The sequence below is a fragment of the Carassius carassius genome, chromosome 6 (genome assembly GCF_963082965.1).
Source record: "Carassius carassius chromosome 6, fCarCar2.1, whole genome shotgun sequence".
Classification (NCBI taxonomy): domain Eukaryota; kingdom Metazoa; phylum Chordata; class Actinopteri; order Cypriniformes; family Cyprinidae; genus Carassius; species Carassius carassius.
The window spans coordinates 39,243,528-39,255,198 of record NC_081760.1 but is presented as its reverse complement, the minus strand read 5'-3'; the positions used below and the strand labels follow the sequence as shown (position 1 = coordinate 39,255,198).

At 37.5% G+C, this 11,671-nt stretch overlaps 1 protein-coding gene across 1 annotated transcript in view; it reads right to left on the bottom strand.

Moving 5' to 3' along the window:
- Nucleotides 1-6,269: 6,269 nt before the first annotated feature.
- LOC132141755 (polymeric immunoglobulin receptor-like) overlaps nt 6,270-11,671 on the bottom strand; it is a 46,812-nt gene continuing 41,410 nt past the window's right edge. The window contains exons 6-9 of the mRNA XM_059551417.1: nt 10,525-10,839; nt 10,171-10,266; nt 9,828-9,992; nt 6,270-6,433 (exon numbers count right to left, since the gene is read on the bottom strand). Of these exons, the coding sequence (XP_059407400.1) occupies nt 6,270-6,433; nt 9,828-9,992; nt 10,171-10,266; nt 10,525-10,839 (740 nt within the window). The remainder of the gene's footprint in view (nt 6,434-9,827; nt 9,993-10,170; nt 10,267-10,524; nt 10,840-11,671) is intronic.

Sequence of the window (11,671 nt, the reverse complement as noted above, 5' to 3'; positions counted from 1 at the left end):
ATTATTGGGGTAACTAATACTTTTCGGAGTATATTTAAAGATGGGTACTTTAAACTCTTACTTGAGTAATTTTTTGGGGGAAAATCTGTACTTTTACTTCGTTACTGTGGGCGACGCTCCTCTCGTTACTTTATCTTAATGCAATAAATGTTATAAATGCTTCAGTTTATTCCAAACGCGCCGTCTACTTTTCTCTGGGCAATGAGCGATGCCCATTTGCGAATGATTCATTCTTTTGAGTCAATTCTGTTCAAAGGCTTGATCAAACCAATCGGCAAACGAGTGAATTGGTTCATGAATCAGTTTGAATGAGTCGTTCAGTTCCCTGCCGCACGCGCTGAGCGACTGAAGCGGTTCACTCAGAGTTGTAACATTTAAGAACATCAGCAGCGTTGAAAACGTGGCTATGGAACTGCACTGAATTGAAAGCAAATCTGCAAAGGCTATTATTTGCTAGCGATGGAGATTCTTATTAGATGAACACCGCGTGTGCTGTCTACTGTTTAACAGGTAATAACTTGGGCTACATTCGATTACAGTACACGATACCACTGTGACATTAGTTTGTTGTACATGTGTGGCTTATAACAGAGGGGAGTCAAGTTGAATGCAGCTTCCAAAAGACAAAAAAAATAGCCGATTAAGATTTTATTAATTTTAATACAATGACACTGGTGCGAGTACGTTCAGCAAGTCATATCTGTGATCGCCTGCTGGCGCTGAGCCAGAGATAGATGCGTTTATACAGCGCTGCGCATTATAACCAATCACACATGATTCTTTTGAGCTTATTAAAGCATTGGCCAATCAGAGGCGTTCCGATGAGTCATCGCTAAAATGCCGGTGCTTCCTTCACTCGCTCCTGACTGAATACCTCTTTCTGGCAAATTCTCTCGTCAGAAACAACAAAGTGCAGATGTGTGTACGAATCTTTAATTAAGATATTGATTTCACAGTGTTAACAGTTTCAGTGATTTTAATGGGAGTTTCTGAGAGTGATTGAACTCTAGACTGTGAGTGAAAATGATCTTTAATAATGTAAATGTTATTTGCTCTCTTTCTGAACAATGAAAGATTAGTAGCAATATTTATATCACATTAAATTTCAATGTTAAATTCACATTTAATATAAAGTCAGTCGTATTAAAAATATGTTATGGCATGACACCTATATCTGTTACTTAAGTAAACAGTTTTATAATAAATTACATAAATTGGAGTAAAGGCTGATGAAATATATACATTTATACACGCACACATACATTACATACATTTTATCTATATATCTAAATAAAAATAGGCTCAGTATATATGACCCAAAGTAACTAGTAACTAACTACTTGAGTAGAATTTTTATCCGATACTCTTTTACTCTTACTCAAGTAACTATTCAAGACTAGTACTTTTACTTTTACTTGAGTAAATATTTCAAGAAGTACATTTACTTTTACTTGAGTACAGTTTTTGGGTACTCTACCCACCTCTGCTTTTAACACTGCTTCAGTGTTTATATGAGTCCACACTCAGAGTGTTAAGTTAACACTGGGGATTTTGCTGTGGGGAATAGCCTTCTTGATAATGTTCGGAGTTCAGACATGCTCTCTCTGTTTAAATCTAGATTAAAAACACATCTCTTTAGCCAAGCATTCAGATAATGCATATAATAACCCTGTACTTCAGTTACATCTGATCAAATGCACATTAACATAATTTTGCTTGGGATGAACACATAATGTTTACTTGGTTGGAACAGCAGTTACACTATGTCTCTATTTCCTTCTATATTTCTGCCACCGTGGGACTGGCATCCCGAGGTAACTTTACACAAGCTTCAGTCTGGATCCAGTCCTTACAAAGACCTGAGATGACTATCAGTTTGATCCCAACATATACTCATTGCTGTTTATAGTGTTCACTGTATGTTTGATTACATGACATTAACTGCTTGATTTTTTACCGTACATTTACATATGGACATCCACTTAAGATAGTCACCATTGATAACATTTTACTAAATATACTGTAGAAATTTAAAATTTCTGTAAAGCTGCTTTGCAACACTTAGCATCATTAAATGAACTATACAAATAAACTTGAATTGTTTGTGATCAGAAAAACGACAAACAACAAGTGCTTCTCTAAACTGCTTAAAACTCACGTTTGAATCATAAGTTGAAAATCCTTTAAATATGTAAACATACTTACAGGTTGTGAGTCAGAAGCACCAGACTGGCCTTGTAAAGTTGGCGCTGCCTCACTTTGTAGAAACAGCCTTTGAACACAGTCTTCCAAGGATCAGGTAACAGTCCTCTGTTAAATGCGCTGCAAACATCTGATTATTTGTGTTGAACTGTTCCGGAACAGTGTTGCAAATACAGCTTATCCACTGATTTCTAGTTGTGTACTTTTTTGAAAGGCCAAGAGAAATATTTTCGCTTTCAAATGAAACACAGTGTCTCCACAGTGGCATGCTGGGTTTCAGCTTCTAGGCAAATCCTGACTGATGGTGATCTATTCTTGCCTTATTAGTTCTTGGAGTTGATGACTGATGGCAGTTTATTCTTGCCTTACATCCACTTTATTCTGCTCATCCACTTGCCTTTTGAGGACTGACCAGAGCTTCTCTATGATGGAGTCTGTTGGATGGTTTGATACGAGTGTTTGCAAAACAATTTTATTTTATTTATTTATTTTTTTTATTTATTTAACTTTGCAAAACACAAAATATGTCACTGCCAATACTTTTGGTCATGGCTGTAAGACATCTAGAGAGCCTCAGCAAGCTTTAGCATACATTCATACATCATGAAATGTGCATGCTGAGCTACAAAGACTGATCTATTCTCATATACAGAGAATTTAAACACACACACACACACACACAAAGAATGAAATGCTGAGACTTTAGACAGAGTTTACCTGCTTCATCTTTAACTTTGGCTTTAAAAAAAACCTTTTCATCAATGATGGCTTCATGTAATTATCAAATATGAATAATTCCTTTCAGAATTAAACTTACAGAAGTCAGTGTCATTTATAAATAATCAAAACAGAAGAAAAAATAAGAAACATGCTCCTTATTATATCAACTACCATAACATAACATACACAAAGGTCATTTCACTAAAAACAGGAATATGACAGAATTTAACCCATATTTGCCACTAGATGGAGCCAGTTTATGTAATGTCTTAGTGAAGTAGATCCAGTGGATCTCAGTTCCAGTGCTGGGGACCCACTGCTCTGCACACATGACTTTCTTAGACCTGGGAATGTGTTGCATTTGTACAGTGAAAAACTAAATACAAAAAACAACATGGTGATCTTCTTTCTCAGTGCTCTACTTTTGTGGCATGTTTGTGGCTGCAGTAACACACAGCATACGGTAGATGAGCTGATGATCTGAATCAGGCGTGTTAAATAAGAGAGACATGCACAATGTGAAGAGCTAACCCACTGTGTTATTTCATTATTTCATGAAGATTATTTTATTTTCTTGATTTTAGGACAAACACAGTGTCTGGAAATTACATTGAAATAACATGACTAAATCTAATGCATCCTGAGAGTGTTGATTTGGTCCAGAAACGGTATAAATGATGTCTAAATGAACCTTAAATGATGTTAAAATATTTCCGCTGACCACTTTTGAACTAGTTTTTAACCTTGTAAGGAGGTTCTCTGAACGTCTAAATCGGACGTACAGAAGACGTCAAAAAAAGACGTCATAAAAACTTTCATTCTGGCTCCTCAGTGGACGTCTTTTCAACGTCTGCAAAGACATAAAAAGACGTCCACAAGACGTCAACTGGACATAACTTTGCCCAGTGGGGCTGCTATTAAAGAGTCTTTATTAACTGTTAAAAGCTGCTATGTGTCTATAGTGGAAACTTTGCAGTATCTTGTAGAAGTGTCAGTCAAGGGGTTATTTCCTGTTTTCACCACACCGTCACATAAACTGATATGACAACTATTTTAAACATGTGAAAGAAGCAACATGAGCAGCAGCGGAAACTTTAAAGTGTCTCGAACTGAACAACCGTCTTCAAACCTAACAACTGCTCAACACTAAATTATGGATTATAATAACTTAAATAACATTTCTATCAACAAACTCGTGAGTGTAAACAAATGTAAAATATATAATTATATATATATATATATATATATATATATATATATATATATATATATATATATATATATATATATATATATATATATATATATATATATATATATGTATAATTATTCAGATGCTTTGACCTGACCATGTTTGTTTATCTGACATTATCAAGGTGAATTTGTTCTGACAGTTTAACTTTAACTTGTTTAACTTGAGTTCTTGCCATATTTTATTACCATTTTCTAAACTATAGTGAATATACTGTAATAATGTGTGAAATTTTGAAGGTATTGAAGGTAAAGATGGAAGAAATGTGTTTTTAGCCGATTCTTGAAGATGACTAAGGACTCCAGGAGGGAACATTTCATTTAAAAGTCTGTGAAAGTGATTTTGTGCCTCTTTGGGATGAACAATAATCTGTTATTCACTTGCAGAACGCAAGCTTCTAGAAGCACATAAGTCTGAAGTAATGAATTAAGGTAAATGGGTGCAGAGCCAGTGGTGGTTTTGTAGGCAAACATCAATGCCTTGGATTTTCTGCGAGCAGCTATTGGTAGCCTGTGCAAATTGATAAACAGAGGTGTGACGTGTATTCTTTTCAGCTCATTATTTTTTTTTCTTGCTGTAGTGTTCTGGATTAATTGTAAAGGTTTGATATGTTCCCAAAGAAAAGGCCCGATCTTCTTAATGTTGAAATAAGCAAATCTGCAGGACAGGGTAGTTTTAGCAATGTGGTCTGAGAAAGTCAGCTGATCATCAATCATAACTCCAGGGTTTCTGGCTGTTTTGGAAGGAGTTATGGTTGATGTGCCTAACTTGATGGTGAAATTGTTATGAAAACTTGGGTTTGATGGAACCACAAGTAGTTCTGTCTTGGCAAGGTTGAGTTGAAGGTGATGGTCCTTCATCCAGCAAAAATCGCCTTTTAGACAAGCTGAGATGCAAGCAGCTATCGTTGGATCATCAGGATGGAATGAGAGGTAGAGTTGAGTGTCATCAGCATAGCAGTGATATGAAAAGCAATGTTTCTGAATGACAGAACCTAGTGATGCCACATAGAGAGAGAAGAGATGTGGTCCAAGAACAGAGCCCTGAGGCACCCCAGTAGTTAGATGTTGCGACTTGGACACCTCAACTCTTCAAGATATCTTGAAGGACCTATATGTAAGATAAGCCTCAAACCACTGAAGTTTGGTTCCTGATATGCCCTTTGCTAATAGGGTTGACAGGAGAATCTGGTGGTTAACCGTGTCAAAAGCAGTGGACATATCAAGCAAGATAATTATTGAAGATTTGGATTCCGCTCTTTCCAGACTTAGGGCTTCAACAACTGAGAGCAAGGCAGTCTCGGTTGATTGTCCACTTCTGAAACCAGACTGGTTGCTGTCCAAGTAAGTTTTTCTGTGTGAGAAAGGCAGAGACTTGGTTGAATGCATCTTGTTCAAGTGTTTTTGCAATGAAAGGAAGAAGGGAAACCGGTCTGTAGCTCTCTAAAGGAGATGGGCTGAGGGTGGGTTTTTTAAGTAGTAGGGTTATACGAGCCTGTCTAAATGCTGAGTGAAAAACACCAAAGTGACGGGATGTGTTAATGCAATATTATCAAGTTGACAAGTAGTAGGATGATCAGAAAGGATGAGTTTGGAGACTTCTGCCTCAGAGAGTGAAGATAAGGATGTGCACGACTGTATGCTTGCTGGTAAGTTGTGCTTGACAGATTGAGGTGTGGAAAAAAGTGCACTGATGGTTTTAATTTTATTAATGAAAAACATGGCAAAGTTGTCAGCTGTTATAGTGAAGAAGGGGGAGGAGGAGGACAAAGGAGGGTGGACAATGTTTTAAAGAGCATGCGGAAGTTAGACAAATTGTTAATTTTATTATGATAGTATGTCCTTTTAGCAGTGGAAAATTAGCAGAGAAGGAAGAGAGTAGTGATTGACACACATTAAGGTCATTAGTATTTTTGATTTGCGCCACACCCTTTCAGCAGCCCTGAGCATAGAATGATGCTCACGCAGAACATCAGACAGCCAAGGGGCAGAAGTGGTGGTACGGGCTAAACCTATAGGGTACTATCTATCATAGTCAGTTTTTAAAAATATTGGTGTAATGTGTGATGATCTGTTACAAGTGAGTTAGCTGAGTCTCATGTGGTGAATTTGATTGTGGCGTAATCAGTGTGAATCTCCTCCTCACTGAATCTGACTGTAGCGTCACTGAGAGACTCTTCATGCTTCTTGAAACTTACATCAGCGTACAGGAGCTCATCAGAGTTGAGTTGATTTGCAATTACAAAAGGAAAATACAGCTCTGGAAAAAATTAAGAGACCATTTAACTTGGATTTCTCTGTGTTAAGTGGTCTCTTAATTTTTTCCAGAGCTGGATGTCCACAATGAGCACTGTGGCAGGGGGGGCGTGGTTTAGCGAAGTCTGCAGTGGGAGAGAGAATCAGGAGACGAGCGGTAAGTGAGTGGTTTGGGCGAAAATTATCATCACCTGTTTCTTGTTCTAGTAATTGGCGTGGAGAGAGTATAAAACGCCAGGAGAGTCGGAAGACAGCCGCTATTGCGACCTGCCCACATCCCAAGACCAAAAAGGAGGTGAGGCAGTTCTTGGGGCTGGCGGGATATTATAGACGGTTTATTCCCAATTATTCGGACCTCACCAGCCCTTTGACTGACCTCACTAAAAAGGAGGTGCCAGATATGGTCCAGTTAACGGAGCCGTGTCAGCAGGCCTTTACTCAGGTCAAGGCTGCTCTGTGTGGCGGGCCGTTGTTACACTCTCCTGATTTTTCTCTCCCTTTTCTGTTGCAGACAGACGCGTTGGACAGGGGGCTGGGGGCAGTCCTGTCCCAGGAGGTAGAGGGAGAGGAACGGCCGGTGCTGTACATTAGCCGGAAGCTCTCGAAGAGAGAGGCTAAGTACAGCACCATCGAAAAAGAGTGCCTTGCCATCAGATGGGCCGTCCTAACCCTCCGCTATTATCTCCTGGGACGGGAGTTCACCCTCTGTTCGGACCACGCTCCGCTGCAGTGGCTTCACCGCTTGAAGGATACCAACGCGCGGATCACTCGTTGGTATCTAGCTCTTCAACCTTTTAAGTTCAAGGTGATCCACAGGCCGGGTGTTCAGATGGCGGTGGCCGACTTCCTCTCCAGAAATGGGGGGGGGGGGGGGGGGGTTGGGGGGGTATGTGGCAGGGGGGGCGTGGTTTAGCGAAGTCTAGTAATTGGCGTGGAGAGAGTATAAAACGCCAGGAGAGCCGGAAGCAAGCGAGAGAGAGACGGACTGCTGACGCAAACCGGAAACCGAAACCGGAAAGAGCAAACCGAGAGTGTTGTGCCGACGTATCAGAATAAAAGTCACCAGTTGGTGTTTGTGAACTTTAATTTTATATTTGTTAAATAAATACGTCAGCAGTCCAGCCGACCCCTTTGTCCTCTTCCTTTCCTCCAAACGATCTTGCTACAAGCACATTTAAACTAGTGTTTAACCTTGAGGTTCCATGAGAGTCTATATCAGATGTGCAGAACACGTCCAAAACAGACGTCATAAAAACTTTCATTCTGGCTCCTTAGTGGATGTCTTTCAATGTACGCCTCTAGTGGCAAAGACGTAGAAAAGACATCTTTTGGACATAACATTGCTTAGTGGGGAGTTACCCATCCTAGGTGTATATGTATATATGTGTAGTGTAGTATGTAGTGTTTCTCTGTATGTAGCTCAATTGGTAGAGCATTGCATTATCAAGCGCAAGGTTGGGGGTTCGATTCCCCGGGAACACATGATTTTGTAAAAATTGATAGCCTGAATGTACTGTAAGTTGCTTTGGATAAAAGCTAAATGCATAAATTTATTTATTTATATGTATGTTCTTTCAGATGAATACAACCAGAGTGAGCTTGGCTAAGATTTTCCTTTTTCATATATTACACCAATTCATGGTATTATTTTATGGTGGAATTTCTGTCTCTCCTGGCACTGAAAACCTATTTCCTGTTTTTATCACACCTGCAGGTGGTTGAAGGACATCTTGGTTTGACCGAAAGAATATAAAACCACAAGCTGAAAGTAGCACGTTATCTGATCTTTAGCACACTGAACACAGTTTTAATCTACCCTGCTAACACAAAGCACCGAAACTTTTACAAGCAAGTCTCTTTCATCTAATAAAGAATAATGAGTTAATGAGCTATTTCTGAAATTACACAGTATAAATACTAACACACACAGGTTAAAACACAACTGCAGTCTCTGTGTCTCATTTGTTTCTATTCTCTGATAATGATCTCACCCATAATCAGAAACTGGCATTACACATTCAGCAATGCTGTTACATTTATGTTACATTGACAATTTAATTTTAGTTTTTTTTTTCTCTCTCTCTCTGGCTGAATTCAGAAAAGCAACGTAGCTTACGACTTTTATAGACTGAACTTACACTTATGTTTTACATTTTGCCATGGAGATAATAATAATGATGATGAAAACTCTAAAAATAAAAAAAATATAGTAAAACATGTTAATGTTGCTTCTTTAAAGGGGTACTGATATAAATGTAAAAAAATATAATTGAACTAAAAAAATATAGAATCAGACCTGAATAATTTGTAGATCATTTTCTGAAACCTTTATTCTAAATGAATGGCTTTCAGGAAATGTTGCAGATAAATTACTGAATGTAACTGAGTAGCTCTTAGTCTTTATTGTCTTCTGCTCAAAATAGATGTTCATTCTCTTGTGTCTCACTGTGGGTTTCCTGAATAAAGCTGTTTAATCTTCACAGTCAAACCAAACTGAGACTCTGAACCTTCAACAGTGTTCTGTGGTTTTGAGCTGGACGAAGAAAAAAAAAAGTTTACCATGCAAACACACACACGCACACACACACACACACACACACCAACAGCGTTTACAAGAAGAAGAAAAAAGAAAAAAAAAAAAAAAATATATATATATATATATATATATATATATATATTCTACATAAATACACTATATTTAAAACTCTAGTAAAGTCATAGAACTAATACCAACAGCAAAATAATGAACTGAAAAACAGCAAAATCAATTTTTCTTTAGAAGTTTTCAATGTTCTAAAATAATAAAGTTATTTAAAAAGTTATTTATTATACTCCATATGTAACTAGTATCTCTTACATGTACAAATCTAAAGCAGTTCAATGATAACTGATATTTAGAGAGTTTAGAAATAGGAAACATTTTAATAATTTTAACAGTTCTGAACAGAGTACAAATGATGATTCTCCAGCTTCATGTGTCTCATCATAAAAGTTTGTTCAACTTGTGTCTGTTTGAGAGATACTAATAAAAAAGTGACTTTATTAAATAAACAGTATGTTTCAAAAGCTGTTTTTGGAGTGGAAACTCTACAGTATCTTCTAGAAGTGTCAGTCAAGGGTTTATTTCCTGTTTTCACCACACCGTCACATAAACTGACATGACAAACTATTTTAAACATGTGAAAGAAGCAACATGAGCAGCAGCGGAAACTTTGAAATGTCTCCTGATTCCCAAACTGAACTGACAGACCCTCATCAAACCTGCTGAACACTCAATTATGGATTATGAAGAGATTTTAATAAAAGAGTGTAAGCAGAAAAAAAAAACTTAAAATCCTATTTTTATGTTATGACCTGTGATCTGTTATAAGCAAGTTAATTGAGTCTTGTGTGTTGACTGACTGCAGCGTAATCAGATTGAATCTCCTCCTCTTCACTGAATCTGACTGTAGCTTCACTGAGAGACTCTTCATGCTTCTGGAAACTGACAGCAGCGTACAGGAGCTCATCAGAGGGGATTGTGGGTAATTCATCATGACTGTTAATTTGAGCTGATCCAGGATCTGAGAGAGAATCACATGAATCAGATCAACATCAAGCATCAAACAGATCAGCATCTGAAAAATTTTACTCCTGCTGACAGTGAGCAGATTGAAGCAGCTCAGAGACAGCACAAAAACTAAAATACCTCCATTTAAACACATGCAAAATTATGTTTCAACAAATAAAACCAAGTGTCACCTCGTCTCCTGTGTCTAAATTTGCACACAGTCAGAGTGAATCCAGCGATCAGCAGCAGAATCACACACACACTAATAATGATGATCATGGAGTAATCTGAGAATAAAACACACATAATGTTAATTAAAGAGATACATGTAAATGAAATATAAAGAGACTTTGGAATCATAAGGATCATAAGGACAGATGATCTCAGCAGATTCTTCTTCATGTCTCACTTCTCGAGCCACTTTAAACAAAGAACAGCTCAATTATACATTGATTATTGTGCTTATTAAATATTCCTGTATTTGATATGTAAGATTGACCATTAAATAATTATTAACCAACAATTGAAGTGCTCAGGTTCCTCACCATGTCTGACACTCAGCTGTATCTCAGTGAAGCTCTCAGTATAGTCAGATACTTTCACTCCACACCTGTATGTTCCTTCATCTGCAGCTTTCAGCTCTCTAAAAAACACCATCAAGACTCCTGCTCTGGTGTCGTCATATAAAGAAACATCTCCATTCTCCATCCATTCACCCTGAACTCCTGGATTCTTCCTCTCTGAACATCCGTCTGATTCTTTACAGATGTATTTTGGGTTGGTTTTGTATTGAGGATGTTCACACTTGATCATCAAACGACCTCCTGAGGAACCGTTCACTCTAGACACGCCCACTTTAGCTGTCAATCACAAATATTATTAAATCTTAAGCAAACACAAATAGTCATTTGTTTTTGCAAAGGTTTGATTAATTTTGTTGTACCTACTAATAACATGCAGATGTACAGTATTAATAATGGAGTAACTGTATGATTGTCTGTAGATCCAAACTCCACATAAATAAACTCCTCCATCATCTGGTGTCACAGCAGTGATTCTCACAATTATACGTTTTTTGTTTCTGGAGTCATATCCACTGAATCTTCCTATCATACTTGATGTGTACGTGCGTATCATCTCTTCAACAGAGCATTTTTCTTCTTTGAATATGATTTTGGAGTCATTTATATGATTCTGTGAATATTCACAGCTGAAACTGGCAGTTTCTCCAATATTCACCATCACTCTCTTTGACACTTTACAACATGAATCTGTCAATGATATAATAAAGAAATATATTTTACATATAGATATTTAATCAGTAATCAGACTACACAAAGAGACAGTTCTAGGATGTCATTATTTGAAAAGCATTTTTAAAAGACATGGTGGCTCTACTCTAGTGATCCAGTTTAAATTAATTCATTTATCTGAAATGCATATTCTTGGGAGAAACAGACACAACTCAACAATAAATGTTCATCTTCTGTCTGTCTGAGTTCAGTCGCTTGTGTCTAGCTGTAGGTTTCCTGAATAAGGCTGTTTAATCTTCACACTCAAACTAAACTGAGACCCTGATCCTTCACCGGTTTTGTTTAGAGCTCGACAGAAAAAGTGTGAATTTATCACACAACACTTTTAGCATTTGAGAAACGTAAAATTTCACTATAATGACAAATCATATATATACAG